Source organism: Pristiophorus japonicus, chromosome 14 (assembly GCF_044704955.1).
Source record: "Pristiophorus japonicus isolate sPriJap1 chromosome 14, sPriJap1.hap1, whole genome shotgun sequence".
NCBI classification, from domain to species: Eukaryota; Metazoa; Chordata; class Chondrichthyes; family Pristiophoridae; genus Pristiophorus; species Pristiophorus japonicus.
In genome coordinates this window covers 160,745,060-160,770,114 of record NC_091990.1, presented here as the reverse complement: position 1 = coordinate 160,770,114, position 25,055 = coordinate 160,745,060, and the positions used below count along the sequence as shown (strand labels likewise).

The following is a 25,055-nucleotide window of genomic DNA, read 5'->3' as shown; positions in this document are numbered from 1 at the left end:
CCCTTTCTTTCAACCACTGTCTGCCCCATCTGAGACAGAGACTGTCGGTCCCGCATTGGACTCCTCAGTCACCCGAGAACTCACTTTTAGAGTGGAAGCAAGTCTTCCTTGACTCCGAGGGCCTGCCTATGACGATGAAAATAAAGTCACCATAAATCGGTCTTTTGAGAAACTGAGTTAAGCACTTTCATCAATTTACCCGTGATAAATCAGCATCCTTTGTTGGCTGCCTCTCGGATTTATTTGCTTCTTCTTTGAAGTTTTTGGAATGCCGAACTTCACTAAGCTCACGTGTGGAGGGTTGCTTCAGGCACCGGTCAGGGACAGTATCAGATCTGGCTGCTTTGCTATTTTGGTCTTCGTTATTTGTTTCTGGCACATCAGCACACGTTTCAGCAGTCCGTTTGTTGGTGTGGTTCCTCGACTTCAAATCATTCGGCCTTGCAATTTGGTTTTCAGTGGCAAAGGATATAGACTGTACTGTAAAGCCAGAGGGGTGCGCAGTCAAGGTTCTTGGCTGCGCAGGTTGGAAATAAATTGTGTAAGATCCACCGGAGTGGCTTTGAGGTAACATCACTGGCAAAACTGAAGAATACTGTCCGTGCGCCAAAGGAAAGACTCCGAGAGGCTGAAATGTTGATTTAACCTGAGGGAATACTGCTGAATTAACTCCTGTACACGGTGCTGGTTCTACAAGTCCAGGGGGGTTATCAACTTTTGACTTCTCTTGTGAGAGAGATGGTTTTGACGGCGAAGTTGTGGATTTACTGGCATTCATGCTGAAGGGAAATAAAAACTTCAATCAGAACAGTTTTTTAAAATTGGCCGTTGCGCAACATTTTAAACATTTCCTTTCATATTGTGCCAAGTAAGTGAGCTATCCTTCAGTAACATTGAATATATTGTTCCACTCATACTTTTAGGCAATGCAGTAATGATATACTGAGGACCATTTCCTTTATAGCTTTTAAAATGGGCACAATTCAAATGATTACAAGTGAGAAGATATGTGAACACTTTCTGTATATAGGGATGTGCAAGTGTTGAATTTCTGGCACTTACTTGGATTGCGCCTCCAATTGAAGTTTACAGATTGTAGCAAGTTGGTCCATTTTACTTGGATATAATCCAGCTTTGGCCGAATCACCTTTTATGGAGAGAACGAGAGAGAATATTTTCAACTATCTGCAAATCCTTATGATTAAATTACACCGACATGATGCTGAATAGTGTAAATTTATCAGCAGAATGTAGATCCACTAGTTACCATATTTCGTTGGCAGGTTGGGGAGAAAATTAGAAAAAAGAAAAAGGGGGACACAACAATAAAACAACAACTTGTATTTATATAGCACCTTTAACAAAATGAAACGTCCCAAGGCGCTTCACAGGAGTATTATGAGATAAAAATTTGATACCGAGCCGCAGAAATAGAAACTAGTGCAGGTGACCAAAAGCTTGGTCAAAGAGCTATGTTTTAAGGAGGGTCTTGAAGGAGGAAAGAGAGAGAGAGAGAGAGAGAGACAGAGGTTTAGGCAGGGAGTTCCAGAGCTTGGGGCCCAGGCAACAGAAGGCACGGCCACCAATAGTCGAGCGATTATAATCAGGGATGCTGAGGGGGGCAGAATTAGAGGAGCGCAGACATTTCGTGGGGTTGTGGGGCTGGAGGAGATTACAGAGATAGGGAGGGGCGAGGCCTTCGTGGGATTTGAAAATAAGGATGAGAATTTTGAAATCGAGACGTAGCTTAACCAGAAGCCAAGTAGGTCAGCGAGCACACGGGTGATGGGTGAGCGGGACTTGGTGTGAGTGAGGACACCGGCAGCCGAGTTTTGGATCACCTCCAGTTTACGAAATGTAGAATGTGGGAGGTCAGCCAGGAGTGTGTTGGAATAGTCAAGTATAGATACCACCTGAAAGATGCTTCATCACCAACACAGTATTTTAACTGGCAACAGAAGGCACGGCCACGAATAGTCGAGCGATTATAATCAGGGATGCTCAAGAGGGCAGAATTAGAGGAGCCCAGACATTTTGGGTTTTTAATTTTTTGCAAATTTAGATGAACCCCCTGTCCATTTTTACATCACTTTCTTTCACTGAAGCAACATAACAAAGGACCAATCATCAAAACCTGGTTGAATACATTCATTAAAAGCTCAACACAAGCATATGTAGACAGTGATATCAAGTGATTGAGCTCACAAAACTAGAGAAGCCCTTTCATTAAATTATTACCTGTTAGGTTTAATTTTGTACTTGTTAAACTCATTTGGCACAAATATGTTTTGTCGGACAAAAACAGGTAGACGACAAAATTAATGGTGCTAGTTTAAAAATACCTTTAAGAATTTAACAAGAAATCGGTACATATTTAATTAGTTATTCTGAAATACGTACTGTAGATTTTCCCAACTGGGCTGCTAGGTGCAGAGCTGATCTTCCTCTGATCATTCTCTATGTTCTGTAATAAGTGGTTCAAAGATGCATGCCGAGTGAAGCCTTGCTTGGTGTTGGAGGAAGGGAAAAGATTCTTGGCAAATGCTTCTTTTGAAAGTTTGGGTAATGCAGTGCTAGGTACAGCTGAGGTAGTCAGTGTAATAGGTTTTACATCTGCAACAATAGCAGTTTCATTATCAAAACTCAATTCATTAATTGTACAAACACATTTTCTACAGAAAACAGGTAAAAATCACAAGAATCAGGGAAATATAATTTAATCAAAACAATTGTGTACCATTTAGGTCTGGGAATGCCTCTGGTCCTGTCCATTTAAATGCCGGCTTCCGTCCTCTCAGCTCCGTTACGTGCACTTTCTTTATAAGTTCAAGGCTGGTGAGAACATTAGCTATATCGTAGAGTCGTCTTATTTTAGCTGCCAAAATAAATATTAGCATAGTGTAAATTTTATTTTTCACAAATCCCAATGTGTTACAAGAATGGAGTGCTGATAAAGTCGACATTTTTGTCTTTTAGGTCCTTTCCACATATCGATAGCAGGAAGTATTCATTACCTGCCTCCCTCATAAGAAAGACTTGGATTTATATAGCGCCTTTCACAACCATCGGACGTCTCAAAGCACTTTACAGCCAATTAAGTACTTTTTGGAGTGTAGTCACTGTTGTAATGTGTGAAATGCGGCAGTCAATTTGTGCACAGCACGCTCCCACAAGCAGCAATGTGATCATGACCAGATAATCTGTTTTTTTGTTTTGTTGATTGAGGGATAAATATTGGCCAGGACACCGGGGATAACTTCCCTGCTCTTCTTCGAAATCGTGCCATGGGCTCTTTTACATTCACCCGAGAGAGCAGACGCGGCCTCGGTTTAATGTCTCATCCGAAAGACAGCACCTCCGATAGTGCAGCACTCCCTCAGCACTGCACTGGACTGTCAACCTAGATTTGTGTGCTCAAGTCGCTGGAGGCGAAAGTGCTCCCCACTGAGCCACAGCTGATAGTACAATACAATAAAAAAGGAGTTATTCCCAAGATCTCAGCACAACTTGAATCAAAGACTTATGCATTCACAAGGGCTGTATATCACTTGGCTATTGCAAGTAGTGAATAGATAGCAATGGGTTATGTATGATCTGGCACACAAGATCTGCTCAGTGTGATTTGTTTAGTAAAATCAAAAGTCCATATTTTATTCAAAGTTGTGACTGACTCAGAATCTTGAAAAACAAGTTCACACATCACCATATTCGGTTGACCTGCTCATCTACCAACAACATAGTGACACTCCAATGTTCATAATCAATTTAGTTACTGTAAATAAACTCGAGAACCACTAACTATTATTCTGGAACACAACAGCACTAACATAGAACAGATTACATGGAATATACAGCACAGAAACTCGAGCCTCCTTCTGTCTTTCCTCACCTAATTCTCAGTGTATCCCTCTATTCATCTTCTCCCTCATATGCTTGCCTCCCTTAAATGCAACCAAACTATTCATCACAATTACGCCCTGTGGTAGCGTGTTCCACATTTTCATCACTCTCTGGGTAAAGAAGTTTCTTCTGAATTCCCAATTAACCAAACCTCAAAATTCATTATTCTCAATCTATGCTCAATTAACTATGTTCAGCAGGGTCTATTTGTCCAAAGATTTGATACTCCAGCTTAATACATACCTTTCATCGAAGTATGTGTCATCCTCCATCTCTCTAGTGCCACATAGCCAAGCTAGCCTCCCAAACAGGCCCAAGCCCAGATACATGGTCAAACATCTCCATCACTGTTTAACAGTTTGAAGCAAATAGAAATTTGCGCTAGCTTTCAACACACTGAAATAATTGCTTTAAGGTCTGGTCACTGACCATGCCAACTGGGAGATTGATCCTGTGCAAAGAGATTGTGTATTTGACTTTTGATTTCCAAAACAATGGTGAAAAGACTACAGAAAAACACTATATACACATCCAACTCACCCGCCCCGCAACAACTTGGGAATGAATTGATAAAATCGGATATACAAATACTCGTATCAATTTGTTTTTCCAAGCGTCCCAGTGACAGAACTTTAGTGCCTTGACATGATGCACTAGAATGTGTGTTAGGGTGCAACTTTAGCACTCCTCAAATTCTGTCCAAAGAGAAATTGGGGGGGGGGGGGGGGGGAGTGGAAACATAAAATAAATGAAAAGAGAGAGGATAGTAAGCACCAATGTTCCAGTTTGTCTGGAAGCCCAGCGCAGGCTGCTCACTGGCTTTTAAATGGAAAAATGCACATGAAAGGTGAAGTACTCCTAAATAGCCCCAAAGTAAGGTGCATAGCCTGGGATCATTTAAACCTATGTATGGAAGCTGGGCTGGAGAAAGCGCTGTATGAACCCTCATAATTATGCTGACTTGCAAAATCCGACAGCTAGGGTGAAGAAAAACACTATCATATAATCATGCTAACTTGCAAAATCTAAAAGCACTATTATATAATTATACTAACTTGCAAAAACTAAAACCAAAGTAGCAAGACAATCAGTGATATATAATCACGAAACACCCAAGCAGATGAGGCCTTGAGAAGCACATGGTTACTATCTGTACAAGGTAAAATGTAACTTGAAAAGAATGTTCAAGACACAATGCTTTAATTAAGAAAAATGATGAGATGCAGGCTTTGCCTGCAAGATAAGCTTGTACTAAAAGATTTATAATGCTGTAAATTAGTTTTAACTTCGGAGTTGTATCCGAGAAGCGATCTCGGAAGGTTCTCCCCAGGCCTGCGAATAAACCTTTTTGAACCACTACCAGAGTATGTCTTCTCTGCCTGAGTGTCGACCCTGTATATCACTTGGTCCACTCCTCGGTTACCACATGAGGAAATTTGAATGGGCTGCACACGCAAAAAAATATTAAAGAGAACATTGGTTATCACCTAGGCAACTCTATGACTTCTAATCGGAGAGCAATTTCCTGGAGCAAAGGGAAAAAGTAGCTGTCATTCAACAATAACTTTCATTAATTCGGTGCTTTAAACTAATGGAAATAGACTGTTGAGGAGGTGTGTAGAAGAGTAATCACACACCATGTCGTTGATGACAAGCAAATCTCTGTGTTGGGGAAGAGAGTAAAGAAAACCAAACTGAAATAATTCAAACAGGCAGTGGGGAAGAGGCGAGAGTGATGAATTCGGTTGTGCCAATACATTCAAAGGCTTTAGAAAGGAAACTGGCATGTGGAGAGAATGGACGGGGTCAAGAATATGTTTTTTAAAAAGCTGAGGAGTAATGACAGCAGTTTTGAAGGAATAGGGACCTACGCCCGAGGAAAGAGTATGGTTGACAGCATGTATTGAATGAGGAGAGGTGATTGAGGGCCAAGGAGACAGTCAGTCAGAGAGGGAGGGGGACCTTGGCTGTGAAGCAAAAACAAACAGTAAAAATAAAAAACACATATTTCGTGCAATTATCTTTCCTTTTAAATACCACACTTGCATCTCTCTCCTTACCCCCTCCCTTTCATCAGGGAAATCGGGTGGGAAAGTGGAGTTGAGATCGAAGATCAGCCATGATCTTATTGAATGGCGGAGCAGGCTCGAGGGGCCGTGTGGACTACTCATGCTCCTTTTTCTTATGTTAAGAAAAAGATCAATTCAAACATTAACCAACAAAACTATTAGCCTAAATAGTATAATAGTACACAACAATCACACAGCTCTGCTTCACATAATAGTCTTAGGTTTTAGAATATTTAAAAATAAAAGACAGCAAGGATTTGGGCATGTATACATGATCTCCAATCACGGAGCTTCACTTATGGGCTGGTTGGTGAATTTGCACAGTAAGTGAACGATACAAACTAGAAGGATCCCAGGTTCAGTCCCTTGTCGATTTGAGTTAGTGAATCTGACAAGAAAGGAGTTGAGGTACTACAATCAGTTTCAGTTAAGACAGAATAATCTTGGAATCATAGAATAGTACAGCACAGAAGGAGGCCATTCAGCCAATCGATTCTGTGCCAGCTCTTTCGAAAAGCAATCCAGTTAGTCCCACTCTCCGGCTCTTCCCCATACCCCTGCAACTTTTTCTCCTTCAAGAATTTATATTGAATCTGGACCACCACCCTATCCGGCAGCACATTCCAAATCCTAACTACTGGTTGCATAAAAAAGTTCTCTCTCATGTCGCCTCAGGTTCTTTTGCCAATCACCTTAAAAAAGTGCCCTCTCGTTATCGACCCTTCAGCCATTGGAAACAGTTCGCTGTTCTACGGTCAAGTGTGCACATACATTACTCAATAGAAAAGAGACTTGGAATTGTTGGGTCGTCAAGATAAAAGGCTTTAGTTTAAGCATTATCTGTACTACAATAATAATCTATTTAATCCAAGATCACAAAATACAGCAGTTCACTCAAAACAAGATTCCAAATGGCAAATGCCACGTTAACACTTTTCTTTTTGAACCCTCAGTAGCTTATCCAGCGAGAAGGTTTGATGACGTTGGTCAGCGCTGAGTTAATTGATCTCATTTAGGACAACTGAAAGAGCGTTATAATTGGTCTGGATTTGGGAGAGGACACTCTTGCCCAGCGAATGTCCTTCAGACTCTTACGCCTGGTAAATGCAAGCGTAAGGCCTGCTTATATCAGCGTAAGAGTTTTATAAAAGAAAAAAGAAAATTTTATCATTAATCTTTATATTAAAAACCCTGTCCATTAAGGCAAGTTTATTTTTAACCCTATTAAAACATTTTTTAATTCAATTTCAATTAATTTTAATGTGAAGTGTTTTTCTTATCTATTTAAAATGTTTGTGTTTTGGGGGGTATCCCCATTCATAGAAATGGTGATCACTGTACAAACAGAACTCACCATTAGTGTGAATGGGGATGTCATTTTAATTGGTTGGTCTGGCCCACATACGCTCCTGGAATACGTGGGTCCCTATGCTGAACTGCGCAGCTAGGCCTCGGAGCACAAATCTACATTCCTGCGGGACCACCAGGTATTTTTGCCATTTTTTTTTTCCGGGCGGAAGCCTCCGACCACAATGTTTGGCCCAATGTCTTCATGAGGAAGAAAAAGCTTGGCACCAAAAATTGGTGGGAAATGTTTACAAAGCTATTGGCTTCAAAATATATCTTAATGTATCCACCTCCTTTGGAACCTTGATACAGAGTCTTTGAGGTCAGCCTTATGCAACGCTTACCCTCGAGTTATTGGCCCTTAAATTCCGGTCGAGCTCTTCCCACAGGCAAACGACAGAAAAAGAGATAAAATTTGCGCACTTACCCGTTGCTGCTGCGCCCATTGGAACTTCCGAGCCTGAGGCCTTGCGTGACTGTGCGACGCAGCGCGTGCATGTAGGGACATGCGCAGGCCGGGAGCTGGAGACAGCAGCCAGTATAGATTCTCATTCATAGTGAGAGGAGTTCCGTAAGTCCTATAACTATGAATGAGAACCCACCCCCAAGTACCCAAAACACAATAAAAAATAAACTACATATTTAACATTCATTTAAATGAAAGTTGTCATAAAACATTTTTTTTTTACCGACTTAAAACATTTTTTTTTGTAATTAAGCCTTAAAATTAACTTACCGTAGTGGGGAGGGTTTTTAAACAATAAAATGTTTTTATAACTTTAAAAAAAAATGTTTGTGTATTTTTTAAACACTTAGGCCTGTAAAAGTAGGCTATACGCCTGCTTTTTCAAGCGCAAGGTTTTAAAGGACATTTGCAGGCCAAGATATTCGTAAATATCGGAAATCTTGCCCTGCACGTGTCCTCGCTCCCGCGACACGGAGGATCTGTCAAGCCAGAAACTTGACAGATCGGAAAAGCCGGTTTTCGGTGCATGCGCACTGCACGCTGAAAACCGGCTTTTCCGATGCCTTCCCGGGTCCGTAGAAATGTCATACGGACCCGGGACATCGGAATTTCAGGGCCAATGTCTTGGAACACTGTGTAGAAAGGGTGGAAGAAGATGAAGATATTTAAGTTTGTCACAAAAATTGCAACATCACTTTTGCCTTCCAAAGTAAAATGTCTTACAGTTGGAAGTGGAGAAGAATTTAATCCGTTTTTTTTTAAAAAGACACAAACCACTGTGGCATGCCCCCTGATGGCAAACTGAGCAGCAGCAGTTTGAGGTTAACAAAGCCACAAAGAAAGCAAACCAAGCACTAGGGTTTATTTCTAGAGATAGAATTTAAAAGTAGAGGAAGTTATGCTAATCTTGTATCGAACCTTGGTTAGACCACACTTGGGAGTACTGGGTGCAATTCTGGTTGCCATATTATAAACAGGATAGAGGGGCACCAGAGAGAGTGCAAAAAAGATTTACAAGGATGATACCAGTAATGCAAGGTTATACCCATCAGGAAAGTTCTCTTGAAAAAAGAATGCTGTGGCGTGACCCAATAGGTCTTTAAAATTGTGAAAAGTTTTGATAGAGTAGATACAAAGAGTGTTTCCACTTGTGGGGAACAGCAAATCCAGAGCCAATCAATATAAGATAGTCACTAAGGAATCAAAGGAAATTCAGAAGAAACTTCTTTACCCAGAGAGTGGAATGTGCTACCACAGGGAGTAGTTGAGGCGAATAGCAAAGCTAGACAAGCATGTGAGGAAGAAGGGAATGGTGGTTATTCTGATAAGAGTTAGATGAGGAAGGCTGGAAGGAGGCTCGAGTGGAACAAACGCTGGCATGGACTGGTTCGGCTGAATGTCCTGTGTCTGTGCCGTATATTCTTTGTAATCCTATGCAGGGGAATTACATGTCTATACAAGGATAAATGAAGAATTCATGCTTTCACTTAAATAAGTGTTATAGCTTATGTGATAATTTTTGTTGCTATTATAGTAATTAAAATGGGCAGTTTAAAATATATAAAGCACTTCACTTACTCTTAAACTTGCTGTGATCTAGATCCACCTTCTGGTCATCACCGATTAGGATTTTAGCAGCAGTGTCAAGACTAACCACTCGGGGCTTTGATACCAGGAACAGCATGACAAATTTCTGACTCATTACTCTCAGGGATTTGTCTTTCCGCCCATTTACTGAGGCTGCAGATGGAGAAATAAATATATTAATTGCAATTTGGAAAACTCTGTATAAATAGATGGCCCCAAATTCCACACTTCTGATTTGATACTTTGTCACTGAATCACAGTAACCGAATATAATATTTCTGGCTATCAGTGATACTAGTTCTTAAAAGTTTTCCATATTTTTCCCATGCAATTTAAAGTATAATCGTACAGCACAGGATGCCATTCGGCCCGTCGTGCCTGTGAAAGAGGTATCTAATTAGTCCTACTCCCCTGCTCTTTCCCCACAGCCCTACATTTTTCCCCTCTTAAGTATAAGACCAATTCCCTTTTGAAAGTTGCTCTTCAATTGGCTTCCACCACCCTTTCGGGCAGTGCATTCCAGATCATAATGACTCAATGCATTTATAAAACGTAGTGCAAAAAAAACATCATCTGCCCTCTGGTTCTTTTGCCAATTATCTTAAATCTGTGTCCTCTGGTTACTAACCCTCCTGCCAGTTTTACCTATTTACTCGATCAAAACCCTTTGTAAAAAAAGGATAAAAATTACTAGTAATGTTGCTATCGTCTTCATTTGAAATATTGTTGGCCAAGTCACATATACCAGTTTTTAAATCGAGACAAAATATCATCCTGGACAGTTGTTAAGGAACTCCAGCAGTGCATCTTTTAAGGAGACAGCCACTGCAGCCAATGCACTTACTTCCAACTGGAAATGAGCACCAATTGGTTGGTTGGGGAGGATAAATAAGAATATTTTAATCTGGCAGCTTGGCTGAGTAAGCTCATCTCCAAGTCAAAGGACTGTGGCTTCAAGTTGCACTACAGGACTGGAGCACAAAATATAGGCCAATACTTCATTGACTTCATTGCAGTATCGAAGGAGTTCTGAATCATTGGAAGTGTCATCGTTTGAATGAGACTTTAACTGAGACCCTATCTGCCTGTCCAGTTGGATGCAAAAAGAATTGCATAGTACCATTCGAAGAAGAGAGTCCTTCAATTGTTCTGGCCAACGTCCATCCTTCAACGCCACTAAAATGGTCAATTAACTGGTTTGCTGTTTGTGGGACATTGTGTATAAATTGGCCGCTGCGTCTGGAGTGGAGTATTTTTGAGGAATTGAGATGGGGTGGAACAAAATGGCAGAAGCAAGTTTGAAGCAGTCAAATATTTATTTCAATATTGATGTACTATGTCAGGTTCAGAATACGTGAGAATCAGGATGAATATAGAAAGTGAATAAGAAAATGAGGGGCAAAGAGAGAGTACGAGAATAGATTGGCAGCTAACATAAAAGGGAGTTCAAGTCTTCTATAGCCATATAAATAGTAAACAGGTAGTAAGAGGAGGGGTAGGGCCGATTAGGGACCAAAAAGGAGACCTACGCATGGAGGCAGAGGGCATCACTAAGGTACTAAATGAGTACTTTGTTTCGGTATTCCAGGAAGAAGATGCTGCCAAAGTCATAGTGAAAGAGGAGGTAGTGTGGATACTGGATGGGATAATAATTGATAGAGGAAGTACAGGCAACTCTCGATTATCCGGGTCCCTCGGGGATCAGGCTATTTCGGGTAAACTATTTTGCCGCTAGGGCGAGTGCACATCTCAGAGCTGACATTAGTTATGTTTTATTTTGAAATGCCCCTGTAATTTGACTGTTCAGTACTTGGCGAGAATGTTTGGGTCCCAAATTTGATCTACGGTCTTTCATGTGGAGAGAAAGGTAAAACCGCAGGCAAGGACACGGTGAACCCTATTGTGTTGGAAGCGGATATTTTTAAATTCGCTGGAGTGGGAACATTCAATAAATAATTCATTGTATCCAGGGCTGCAGTGCTTTCGTGCAAACAACGGACGGTGCAGAAAGTGGTCAGCGCAGGACTGTGTGTGGGGTGGGTTTCATTGTCGTGTGTAAGAGCGCATTAAAGACCAAAAATGAGTAGTTTGGACAGGAGCTTTGCGTTGCTTTCTGTTGCACTTGTGATCAGCTTGTTATCCGGTGCTGAGATTAGAAAAACAGCGAAATGTCTATCTCGGTGCAGCTGTACACGGGACACTATCATGTGTATCGGAACTTCATCTATTCCAAGGATCCCCCCCCAATGATTTAAAACTGCCATTGCAGCGGGTTCTCCATTAGATCCATGTACAGATAAAGCGAGAGTTACCTGTACTAGAAAGGCTGGCTGTACTTAAAATAGATAAGTCACCAGGACCGGATGGAATGCATCCCAGGGTGCTGAGGGAAGTTAAGGTGTAAATCGCAGAGGCACTGGCCATAATCTTCGACGCTCCCTTAGATATAGGAGTTGTGCCAGAGGACTGGAGAATTGCAAGTGTTACTCTTGTTCAAAAAAGGGTGCAAGGATAAACCCAGCAACTACAGGCCAGTCAGTTTAACCTCGGTAGTGGGTAAGCTTTTAGATACAATAATCAGGGATAAAATTAACAGTCACTTGGACAATATGGATTGATTAAGGAAAGCCAGCAATGATGTTAAAGGCAAATCGTGTTTAACTAACTTGATCTGAGTTTTTTGATGAGGTAACAACGGGTTGATGAGGGCAATGCAGTTGATGTGGTGTACATAGATTTCCAAAAGGCGTTTGATAAAGTGCCACATAATAGGTTTGCCAGCAAAGTTGAAGCCCATGGAATAAAAGGGACAGTGGCAACATGGATATGAAATTGGCTAAGTGACAGGAAACAGAGTAGTGGTGAACAGTTTTTTTTCCCAGACTGGAGGAAGGTAAACAATGGTGTTACCCAGAGGTTGTATTCTAGGACCACTGCTTTTCTTAATGTATATTAATGACTTGGGTGTACAGGGCACAATTTCAAAATTTGCAGAGGACACAAAACTCGGAAGTAAGTGAACAGTGGGGAGGATAGTGATAGACTTAAAGACAGATAGACTGCTGAAATGAGCACACACGTGGCAGACGAACTTTAACGCAGAAAGGTGTGAAGTGACACATTTTGATAGGAAGAACGAGGAGAGGCAATATAAACTAAAGGGTATAATCCTAAAGAGGTGCATAAACAGAGAGACCAGGGGTATATGTGCACAAATCGTTGAAGGTAGCAGGGCAGGTTGAGAAAGCTGGTAAAGAAGCATACAGGATCCTGGGCTTCATAGATAGAGGCATAGAGTACAAAAGCAAGGAAGTTATAATGAACCTTTATAAAACATTGGTTTGGCCACAACTGGAGTATTGTGTCGGGCACTGCACTTTAGGAAGGATTCAAAGGCCATAGAGAGGGTGAAGAAAAGATTTACGAAAATGGTTCCAGGGATGAGGGACTTCAGTTACATAGATAGACTGGAGAAGCTGGGGTTGTTCTTCTTGGAGCAGAGAAGGTTGAGAGGTGATTTGATAGAGGTGTTCAAAATCATGAGGGGTCTAGACAGAGTAGTTAGAGAGAAACTGTTCCAACTGGCAGAAGGGTCAAGAACCAGAAGACACGGATTTAAGGTGATCGGCAAAAAAAACAAAGGCGACATGAGGAAAAACGTTTTCATACAGCAAGTGGTTATGATCTGGAATGCATTGACTGAAAGGGCGGTGGAGGCAGATTCAATAGTGGCTTTCAAAAGGGAATTGGATAAACAATTTACAGGGCTACAGGGAAACGGCGGTGGAGCGGGACTAGCCGAAGAGCTCTTGCACAGAGCTGGTGCGGGCTCGACGGGCCGAATGGCCTCCATCCTGTGCTGTAACCATTCTATGATTAACAACTGATGTAACTACAGAAACAAACCTGAACACTTGTATACCTGCTCTAAATTCCATTCCAGGGAGTTCCACAAAGTACATCTCCTTGGGCTTCACCTCACTGTTACTGGCCAAATTTTGCTCTCGTAGTGGTTCTTTTATATAGCTTTCATGTAATTCAAATCCCCTCTTCTTAATGTGCAACATCTGTTCTGCATATTTCTGATCTTCACCAACATTCTTCAATGTTCCCAGTGTGTGAGTGAGATTGTGGCGGCCATGCCACGTGTACCGGTTCTTCGCAAGGCGACTGACCATATGCAAGCTTTCTAGAACATTCACGATATCATAGATACGCCTACGTTCAACATCTAGTGAAGGAGGAAGTACAATTCTGTTAAGTGATCAAGTATACCATTTCTGGCAGAAGATTCGTACTTTGATCCTTCTGCATTCATTATATGCATATAAAAAAAATGAATATCAAGTTTCACAGATAATGCAAATAGAATGTAGTTTAATTCAATTTTCTCTTCTGCATCTCAATTTACTCTTCTCTCCTGCATATTACAACTGATCTTGTGCACAGATCCATGGTTCCCAGCTACCCTGTTACATTGCCCAAGTGGTCTTTATTCATATGCAAGTCCAAGTAGTGAAGGTTGACCATTGAGTCTGATCATGTTATTGTCGAGTATCCACATGTGCATACTACAGCACTCAAAGTGGGAAGTCTAGTTATTGGTTAGTCTGTGTCCTTTCCTGGCCCAACACGATCAAGCCACAGGAAGGAAAGTTGAGTCAAGCAACACTCCTGTAGCTCTGTGTTAGTTATTTTTAATAACGTTATAATGCAGATACTACAAACAAATTGAGGTACCTCAACATATTGTGCCCATATTCAAATAACACAGTAACTGAAAATCTAATTGCCACGATATTTCAGAAACAAGACCACCAGGAAATTTGCATTGAATTAACTGGTATTTCAGTAGTGAAAGTCCCAAAATACTTTAGATCTGAGACTATTCAAAAGTAAATGTCATAACTTTTCAAGCTCCCCTTAACAATGGGCCCTATATCTCCATACAGCATATATACTTGGTATAAGATATGTGCGTCAACTCACTCAATTCTGCCGCTACTTCATCCAAGCATATATCGTTGTTCACTGCGGGGTTGGGATAGTTAGGATACCGTGCCAAGAACCTGTAGCACAACAGACCCAGACTCTTCTCTTTGCGACTTGGATGAAATTTCTCAAATTCTTCCCCAGTTAACTGGTCCTGAAATTCAAATACAAACGTATTTTGCCTCATTTTCTTGTCACTGAGAATTTATAATTTTTTTTTTAAATTATGTATCGTTTTCCAATCCAAATTTTACACTTTTCAACTATTCCATATTACATAGTCCTGCTTATGAACTACAATTAAAACTTCTGAATAGTTACTGTACCTGTAAATTCTCATTTGCCTCCATAATATGGTCGTCATCCACCAGCAACTCCTTCTTCTTTTCCCTGCTCCTGATCTCCGGACTAGCAGCACTGATTAACATTTTCAAATTAGCGGTAGGGGTCCACGGCTCTCCAACAGGGGATTCCTGAAGCTTTGTTGGAGTGGTCATCGTTCCCAAGTCTGGTCGAATTCCTCCCAATACTGAATGTGAGGTAGAGGACTGTTGCTTCAGTGGAGTCTTTGTGGCTTTTTTATGTGGTTCTAAAAATATATTTTCCTGTTTTGAAAGACAGAAAAATCAAATTTTTATGGGATCATGCATCGTTTCCATCATCAGTGACTACTGCCAATGAACCGGAAGCTTGCACAGAAGCATTCTGCACATAAATGTCAACTTTCATAAGTCGACAGAAATACCATAGTTGATAGAAACACCAACAACTTTTAAACTTCTAATTTTTATTTTATTTTCAGCTCAGTTTGGCAGCACATAAATGTTAACTTTCATAAGCCTATTGAAACACAAATCAACTTTACATTTTATTTTCTTTTCCTGACGCGGTTCAGTTTGGCAACAGCGATCTCTTTTCCCCACCCCCTCCCCTCCTTTCTCTCTCACCAATCTGTACGAATTCCAGCGAGAACAACCCAAAAATACCACTGGAATTACACACGCAATGACTTTATTTCATTGGCAGTAGTCGCGTCTTTCCATCATATTGTATTGAGTTGACACAGGTACAACGTCTCAAATCCGGCAAACTTGGGACCGAGACCGTGCCGGTTTTTGGATTTTTCCAGATTTTGGACACGATAAATATTGAAGACAATGGCGACTCTTTTTACCCAGAACACGCCGTGAGTTAGAATAGGCCCCATCAATGCTGCGGGGGCCTGGTGCGCAGGTGCGGGTCTCGCTCTTGTGCAGTGCTGCCAGTCGGGTAATGATGGCAGGAGGCGGAGAGAAGATTCGGGAGCTGGGGGTGGAAGAGGAGGAACAGGCGGTGGCAGCGGGGTGCAGGGAAACTGCGATAACGCTACCGAGACAAAGAAAGTACTAATGGTGGCATGGATCAGGTCGGGTCGGGGGTCATTCGGCAAGGCTGGGACCAATCGGACGCCATTTAAAACATAGCAGCGAAGCCGATAACTAGTCCAGCCTGACAGTTTTTGGACAATAATTCCGGATTTTATTTTACTGAATATCAAATGGGATTTTCTCAAAAAGGTCCGGTTTTCGGACAGCCGGATTTGAGATGTTATACTTGTACTACAATTCACATTGATCTGGTGTGTTGTAAAGAAGCAATATGGTTTGCAAATACTTTTAAATGATTGTACTCTTTTTAAAACAAAAAGAGTAGCTATATCTGTCCCCACCAAAATAAATACAGTCTTCATCCATACATCATTGTTGCGATATTAAAAGGCCCCAGTTTGAAACTTGTCCTGTACCAACCAGCCAATCTCATCCAGAGTATTATACTACAGGTTGTACCTCTCCAGTCCCGCACCCTTGGGATCTGACCGGGCCAGACCAGAGAATTTTCCGAACCACAGGAGGTCACCCTGTGTCAACGCTGTTGACAACAACCCGGACGTGTTCTGCACATGCGCTGCGCAGAAGCCTACTGCGCCGCATTTAGTCGTCCAGAAGTCGGGAGAAGCGCCGGGCAGGGAGAGAGAGAGCTAAGCCACAAGCCCCCGACCAGGCCCAGAGCCTCCCGCTCAGCCGCGGCAAGGAGAGAGAGGGCCTGGGGTCAGGCCCAGCTTCGACGTCTTCAGTCAGCCGCTAACACTCCCCTTTCTCGGCCCGCTTACCTCAACGAACAGCGCCACCCACACCGGGACTGATGAAAGACCAGAGATGTTTCCGGACTAAAAAGAGTTCAGAACTGGAGAGGTACAACTGTATAATTAGCTTTAGCAATGCAAGGCTATGGTGAAAGAGCTGGAAAGTAGGACTAATTGGATAGCTTTTTCAAGAGCCTGTACAAGCACAATGGCCTCCTCCTTGTGCTGCATTATTCTATTCCATGCCAAAATAGGGTGCAAACATTCATAATCCCCACTGTTGTTGGTTATCCAGTGATCACTGGAAGCACATGTGTACACAGACTGCATCTCAGCTATGGTGTTCTTATTAGGAATTAGCAATTAGGAAATGGTATGTTAGCCTTTGTTACAGAGGGATTGGAGTACAAGAGTAAAAGAAGTCTTGCTACAATTATATAGGGCTTTGATGAGACCACATCTGGAATACTGTGTAGTTTTGGTCTCCTTACCCAAGGAAGGATATATTTGCCTGAGAGGGAGTGCAACAAAGGTTCACTTGCCTGATTCTTTGGATGTGGGGATTGTCTCAGAAGGAGAGATGGTGTAGACTAGGCCGATATTCCTTAGAGCTTAGAAGAATGAGACGTGATCTCATTAAGAATTTTATGTTTCAAAAGGCTCGACAGGGTAGATGGTGAGTGTATGTTTCCCCTGGCTGGGGAAAGCGAGAACTAGGGGCAACAGTCTCAGAATAAGGGGTTGGCCATTTAGGACTGAGATGAGGAGAAATGTATTTATTCAGAGGGTGGTGAATCTTTGGAATTCTCTAACTCAGAGAGCTGAGTATATTCAAGTCGTTGAGTATATTCAAGACAGACCAAGGGAATCAAGGGATAATGCGGGAAGGTGAGATAGAAGATCAGCCATGATCTTATTGAATGGCTGAGCAAGCTTTAAATGGCCAAATGGCCGACTCCCGCTCCGATTTCTTATGTGCTCTCAGCCACACATAGAAACATAGAAAATAGGTGCAGGAGTAGGCCATTCGGCCCTTCGGGCCTGCACCGCCATTCAATGGGTTCATGGATGAACATGCAACTTCAGTACCCCATTTCTGCTTTCTCGCCATACCCCTTGATCCCCCTAGTAGTAAGGATTACATCCAACTCCTTCTTGAATATATTTAGTGAATTGGCCTCAACAACTTTCTGTGGTAGAGAATTCCACAGGTTCACCATTTTCTGGGTGAAGAAGTTTCTCCTCATCTCGGTCCTAAATGGCTTACCCCTTATCCTTAGACTGTGACCCCTGGTTCTGGACTTCCCCAACATTGGGAACATTCTTCCTGCATCCAACCTGTCTAAACCCATCAGAATTTTAAACGTTTCTATGAGATTCCCTCTCATTCTTCTGAACTCCAGTGAATACAAGCCCACTTGATCCAGTCTTTCTTGATATGTCAGTCCTGCCATCCCGGGAATCAGTCTGGTGAACCTTCGCTGCACTCCCTCAAGAGCAAGAATGTCCTTCCTCAAGCTAGGAGACCAAAACTGTACACAATACTCCAGGTGTGGCCTCACCAAGGCCCAGTACAACTGTAGTAACACCTCCCTGCCCCTGTACTCAAATCCCCTTGCTATGAAGGCCAGCATGCCATTTGCTTTCTTAACCGCCTGCTGTACCTGCATGCCAACCTTCAGTGACTGATGTACCATGACACCCAGGTCTCGTTGCACCTCCCCTTTTCCTAATCTGTCACCATTCAGATAATAGTCTGTCTCTCTGTTTTTACCACCAAAGTGGATAACCTCACATTTATCCACATTATACTTCATCTGCCATGCATTTGCCCACTCACCTAACCTATCCAAGTCACTCTGCAGCCTCATAGCATCCTCCTCGCAGCTCACACTGCCACCCAACTTAGTGTCATCCGCAAATTTGGAGATACTACATTTAATCCCCTCGTCTAAACTATTAATGTACAATGTAAACAGCTGGGGCCCCAGCACAGATCCTTGCGGTACCCCATTAGTCACTGCCTGCATTCTGAAAAGTACCCATTTACTCCTACTCTTTGCTTCCTGTCTGACAACCAGTGCTCAATCCATGTCAGCACACTACCCCCAATCCCATGTGCTTTAACTTTGCACATTAATCTCTTGTGTGGGACCTTGTCGAAAGCCTCCTGAAAGTCCAAATACACCACATCAACTGGTTCTCCCATGTCCACTCTACTGGAAACATCCTCAAAAAATTCCAGAAGATTTGTCAAGCATGATTTCCCTTTCACAAATCCATGCTGACTTGGACCTATCATGTCACCTCTTTCCAAATGCGCTGCTATGACATCCTTAATAATTGATTCCATCATTTTACCCACTACCGATGTCAGACTGACCGGTCTATAATTCCCTGTTTTCTCTCTCCCTCCTTTTTTAAAAAGTGGGGTTACATTGGCTACCCTCCACTCCATAGGAACTGATCCAGAGTCGATGGAATGTTGGAAAATGACTGTCAATGCATCCGCTATTTCCAAGGCCACCTCCTTAAGTACTCTGGGATGCAGACCATCAGGCCCTGGGGGTTTATCGGCCTTCAATCCCATCAATTTCCCGACTAATAAGGATTTCCCTCAGTTCCTCCTTCTTACTAGACCCTCTGACCCCTTTTATATCCGGAAGGTTGTTTGTGTCCTCCTTAATGAATACCGAACCAAAGTACTTGTTCAATTGGTCTGCCATTTCTTTGTTCCCCTGATTCTGACTGCAGTGGACCTACGTTTGTCTTTACTAACCTTTTTCTCTTTACATATCTATTGAGGCTTTTGCAGTCCATTTTAATGTTCCCTGCAAGCTTCCTCTCGTACTCTATTTTCCCTGCCCTAATCAAACCCTTTCTCCTCCTTTGCGGAGTTCTAAATTTCTCCCAGTCCCCGGGTTCGCCGCTATTTCTGGCCAATTTGTATGCCACTTTCTTGGCTTTAATACTATCCCTGACTTCCCTTGATAGCCACGGTTGAGCCACCTTCCCTTTTTTATTTTTACGCCAGACAGGGATGTACAATTGTTGTAGTTCATCCATGCGGTCTCTAAATGTCTGCCATTGCCCATCCACTGTCAACCCCTTAAGTATCATTCGCCAATCTATCCTAGCCAATTCACACCTCATACCTTCAAAGTTACCCTTCTTTAAGTTCTGGACCATGGTCTCTGAATTAACGGTTTCCTTCTCCATCTGAACGTAGAATTCCACCATATTATGGTCACTCTTTCCCAAGGGGCCTTGCACAACGAGATTGCTAATTAATCCTCTCTCATTACACAACACCCAGTCTAAGATGGCCTCCCCCCCCTTGTTGGTTCCTCGACATATTGGTCTAGAAAACCATCCCTTATGCACTCCAGGAAATCCTCCTCCACCGTATCGTTTCCGGTTTGGTTAGCCCAATCCATATGCATATTAAAGTCACCCATGATAACTGCTACACCTTTATTGCATGCACCCCTAATTTCCTGTTTGATGCCATCCCCAATATCACTACTACTGTTTGGAGGTCTGTACACAACTCCCACTAGCGTTTTCTGCCCCTTGGTATTCCGTAGCTCCACCCATACCGATTCCACATCATCCAAGCTAATGTCTTTCCTTACAATTGCATTAATTTCCTCTTTAACCAGCAACGCCACCCCGCCTCCTTTTCCTTTCTGTCTATCCTTCCTAAATGTTGAATACCCTTGCATGTTGAGTTCCCAGCCTTGGAGCCATGTCTCCGTGATGCCAACCACATCGTATCCATTAACTGCTATCTGCACAGTTAATTCGTCCACCTTATTCTGAATACTCCTCGCATTGAGGCAGAGCCTTCAGGCTTGCCTTTTTAACACACTTAGACCCTTTAGAATTTTGCTGCAAAGTGGCCATTTTTGTTTTTGCCTTGGGTTTCTCTGCCCTCCACTTTTACTCATCGCCTTTCTGTCTTTTGCTTCTGTCTCCATTTTGTTTCCCTCTGTCGCCCTGCATTGGTTCCCATCCCCCTGCCATATTAGTTTAACTCCTCCCCAACAGCACTAGCAAACACTCCTCCGAGGACATTGGTTCCAGTCCTGCCTCGGTGCAGACAGTCCGGTTTGTACTGATCCCACTTCCCCCAGAACCAGTTCCAATGCCCCAGGAATTTCAATGCTGCATCATTGCTCAAGCCACGTATTCATCCGAGCTATCCTGCGATTCCTACTCTGACTAGCACGTGGCAGTGGTAGCAATCCCGAGATTACTACCTTTGAGGTCCTACTTTTTAAATTTAGCTCCTAGCTCCTTAAACTCGTCTCGTAGGACCTCATCCCGTTTTTTTATCTATATCGTTGGTACCAATGTGCACCACGACAACTGGCTGTTCACCCTCCCTTTTCAGAATGTCCTGCACCCGCTCCGAGACATCCTTGACCCTTGCACCAGGGAGGCAACATACCATCCTGGAGTCTTGGTTGCATATACAGCTCACACTGACCAGACTGGGTAAGGATTGAACCATCATTGGGCTACTGTCACCTGTGAAATATACTAAGTGGTTAAGATGCGCTGCTTCAAAAGTGACAAATTTCACTGAAACAAGTGTAAAGAAGTTAACAGAGAGACATTAAGACCAGGTCTTCAGCTTCTCTACCTGTCACAGTAACTCTTGCCCCACAAGATCATCAGCAGTCTGAGAAATGCGCACAATACCCAATACCTCAGCACATTAATTCCCCAGCAAAGGGGGACTGGCCAAATTTATAGCAATTGCAAGCAACTCACCTTTTGGTCGATTTCTGTAACATCTTCAGGTTTTCCATTTCTTTCAGCAGTATTCAAGCTTTCGCTCAGATTTTGCAGTTTTAAACAAAAGCTGGTCATCTTGTTTGTCTAAAAATCAAGCCAGGAATAACAGTTAGACTTTTTCCAAAGTTAAAGGATACCTTAATCCAAACATCTGACCCTATTTAAAATACGGATTTTTTTTTTTTTAAAACAAGACAGAACAATCTCCATCAAGACCAAAAATGTGCTTATAAGGGAGGTAAATGAAAACAAATTGTAAAATAAAAATTAATAATCCACAGAATTTTTATAGATGTAGAAAATATATTAAATTAACTAAAAGGAAGACCTGCATTTATAGTGCCTTTCACGACCTCATGTCATCTCAAAGCACTTTACAACCAATGAAGTACTTTTGAAATGTAGTCACTGCTATAATGTAAGGAAGGGAACAGCCAATTTGCATACAACAAGCTCCCACAAACAGCAATGTAATAACGACCAGATAATCTGTTTTGCTATGTTGATTGATGGATAAATATTGGCCAGGACATCAGAGATAACATCCCTGCTCTTCTTTGAAATAGTGCCATGGGATTTTTTTAATGTACACCCAAGAGAGCAGATGGGGCCTCGGTTTAACGTCTCATCCGAAAGACAGCACCTCAGACAGCGCAGCACTCCCTCGGTGCTGCACTGGAGTGTCAGCCTAGATTTTTGTGCTCAAATCTCTGGAGTGGGACTTGGACCCGCAACCTTCTGGCCCGCGCTTGGTTCAGAATTATAAAAGAAAGATTTGCATTTATATAGCGCCTTTCACTTTAGTCACTGTTGTCACGTAGGAAACGCGGCAGCCAATATGCACACAAGCCCCAGCAAAATTTGCTTATGGCCGGATAATCTGTTGGTTGTCAGGTTAGGTTTGTAAAAGAAAAACACATTTTAAAAAAAGGTTAAATGCAGCTGCCCAATTGGGGAGAATGACCATAACGCAGCCGAGGCTGTCAAGGTGTTTTCAGCCCCCTACCCCTAGCACAACGATGTCTCTCTCTCTTCTCTCTCTCTCTCTTTGGCGGGGTCAAACTTCACCTGGCGGGGAAAGCATGATTGGCATTGGGCGAAGCCAATCGCGGCCGCGTTACCCGGAGCGACGGCCCAAACACTGGGCGGGACAGGACCAATGAGCGGGGAGAGGAGGCGGGGCCACCAAGTTCGGTTGACTTCGATGGGGCAAGGTGAGGCCTTTTTTTTAAAAAAAAAAGGATGTATTTTTGAAATTGGCGCGTAAACGGCAAAAAAAAAGCCTCCCGCGCCCGCGTACATCTGACTAAAACGGCGCATCGAGGTTAAATACCGACTAAATAAATACATATTTTAAAAGAAAATACCTCAAAATGTTAATGGCGAGGACTCGATGAATTAATCCCCCTCCCTCTCGCGGAGATGGAGAGGGAGTTGGGCCGCGGCTCCTCCAAGGCGGGGACTCCGGCGTCCGATGGCTGTTTATAATGAAGTAAAGCACGAATTATAAAAGCCGGGGGAAGGGGAAGGGGAAGGGGAAGGGGAGGGGCGGTGGCCGGTGCGGAGAAGTTGTTGGGCGAGCAGCAGCAGTCGGCGGGCGAGCGGTTAGCAAGGCTGGGTTTGAACAGCTTTTCCCGCGCGGGAGGAGAGGGCGAGCCGGCGGGTGCGAGCCCGCGCCGTTGGGTTTGAAATCCCCCCCCCCCCCCCCCAAAAAAAAAATATCCACCGCCTGAACCCCATGGGGAGGAGAGGGGGAAGGAGCCCCCTTCTTCACACACACACACAATCTACCGCAATATAACATGATGGCCATCGACAGAAAGGCCCGTCACAGTGAGCAGCCTCCCCGCCGGAGGGGTAGAGGGAGAGATGCCCAGGAGGATGGGGATAGAGGAGGAATTTTCAGCCGCTCCCCCCCCCCCCCCCCCCCCCAGGGAGTTAATGGGGACTGGGGGGAACATTTCATAGGGATTGAAAGTGGGGATTGAGGGGGGGAAATTTATTGGAGATTGAGGGGGGATTTCATGGAGATTGAGGGGGGACATTTCATGGGGATTGAAAGTGGGGATTGAGGGGGGATTTCATGGAGATTGAAAGTGGGGATTGAGGGGGGGAAATTTATTGGAGATTGAGGGGGGATTTCATGGAGATTGAGGGGGGACATTTCATGGGGATTGAAAGTGGGGATTGAGGGGGGATTTCATGGAGATTGAGGGAGGACATTTCATGGGGATTGAAAGAGAGGATTTAATGGGGATTGAGGGGAGAAATTTCATGGGGGATCGAGGCGGGAAATTTCATGTGGATTGAGGGTAAAAATGAAAGCAGCAGTCACGGTGAGCTTCCATATAAACACATTTAATCATGCAGCCCCCCCCCCCCCCCCCCAGGGAGTGGGTTAATAAGGCTCGAGATGGGTCAATATGATGGCAGCAGGCACCCGTGAGTTTCTATTTAAACACAGGATGCCAGTCATGCAGCCATCCCCGCCCCAGGGGCTGGGGGGGTGGTTAATGGTGAATTAGAGGGGTAAATATAATGGCAGCAGCCACTGTGACCTTGTATTTAAACACATTTAGTCATGCAGCCAAGAGCCGGGGCTCTGAAAGTTGTGCAACTGTCACCAAAGCAGAATCTCACAGAATATAGTTAATCATTTACTGCAACAACAACAATGTACATGTTGATCGGTGCAAAAAAAAAGTGTTTTTCATCGTCCCCCCTTCTCATTGATGAATAATACCAATGTTGGCACAAAAAGCTGAAAATCTGAAATAGAAACAGAAAATGCTGAAAAATACTCAGCAGGTCAGGCAGCATCTGTGGAGAGAAACAGGCGTTAACGTTTTCAGGTCAGTGACCTAGGCTGTGTAAAACTGCTTTTATAATACCAATGCCAAACGTGCTTAAAAGGTATTAGCTCTGGAATTCCCTGCCTAAACCTCTCCGCCTCTTTCCTCCTTCAAGACACTTCTTAAAACCTACCTCTTTAACCAAGCTTTCGGTCACCTGCCCTAATTTCTCCTTTTGTGGCTCTATGTCAAATTTGTTTGGTCTCATAATACTCCTGTGAATAAAGGCGCTATATAAACACAAGTTGCGGTTGTTGAATGACTTAAATACGCTGAAATGGAAACCTCTCGGTTATCAGGCTGCAGCAAAACTTTAAGGAACGGATTTGGTGCCTGAGCCAGAATCTCCAGAACTTTCTGCTTGATCTTGGTCATGTATTCAGTCACCGACACTCAATGATCAGACAAATGTAGTATCTGCAGTTAATGGAACTAAAAAGGTTATTTTAAGGATGTTTATTATTTTAAATGCGAATGAGCACCATATTAATGGAAGACATCCCTCCCCCATATATATTATGTGCAGTTTACCCGCCTTAATACAATATAATCAAAGCCATTAAACAAAAGTTGTAATTTTTGTTGCTGTTGCAATATCTTACCCGAATAGCCTTTTTCCTCTCAATCATTCATTGTGGTGTGTGAGTCGGGGGGGCGTGGGGGGGAAGATCATAGCGAGTGAAGCAATTCCATTGAATTTTGTTATTTTTTTCTGTCATTAAACAGTCCAGTGAATTAATTTTTTTTTTAAATACACACACACAAAATGCTGCTGCTTAAAATTACCCGGGAACGTCCTGGATCTGTAATACTGAAAGGGACTGAACTTAATTCTTTGCACAGTTCTACCGATGCTGCCATTTGACGGAAACCCACCCCGCGCCAGCCCCGGCCCCGCCCCCGGAAACTTCTCCGCC

At 43.1% G+C, this 25,055-nt stretch overlaps 1 protein-coding gene across 3 annotated transcripts in view; it reads right to left on the bottom strand.

Moving 5' to 3' along the window:
* Positions 1–24,999, bottom strand: part of e2f8 (E2F transcription factor 8) — a 34,007-nt gene extending 9,008 nt beyond the window's left edge. The window contains exons 1-10 of one of the 3 annotated variants that reach the window (XM_070899727.1): positions 24,741–24,999; positions 21,263–21,370; positions 14,688–14,966; positions 14,359–14,515; positions 13,292–13,600; positions 9,361–9,522; positions 2,738–2,875; positions 2,401–2,613; positions 1,063–1,147; positions 200–779 (exon numbers count right to left, since the gene is read on the bottom strand). In XM_070899727.1, the coding sequence (XP_070755828.1) occupies positions 200–779; positions 1,063–1,147; positions 2,401–2,613; positions 2,738–2,875; positions 9,361–9,522; positions 13,292–13,600; positions 14,359–14,515; positions 14,688–14,966; positions 21,263–21,370; positions 24,741–24,767 (2,058 nt within the window). In that variant the 5' untranslated portion in view covers positions 24,768–24,999. Of the gene's footprint in view, positions 1–199; positions 780–1,062; positions 1,148–2,400; positions 2,614–2,737; positions 2,876–9,360; positions 9,523–13,291; positions 13,601–14,358; positions 14,516–14,687; positions 14,967–21,262; positions 21,371–22,292; positions 22,327–22,653; positions 22,829–24,740 lie in introns of those variants that run through there. The other 2 variants (XM_070899728.1, XM_070899729.1) reach the window with 2 other exon arrangements.
* Between the last annotated feature and the right edge of the window lie 56 nt (positions 25,000–25,055).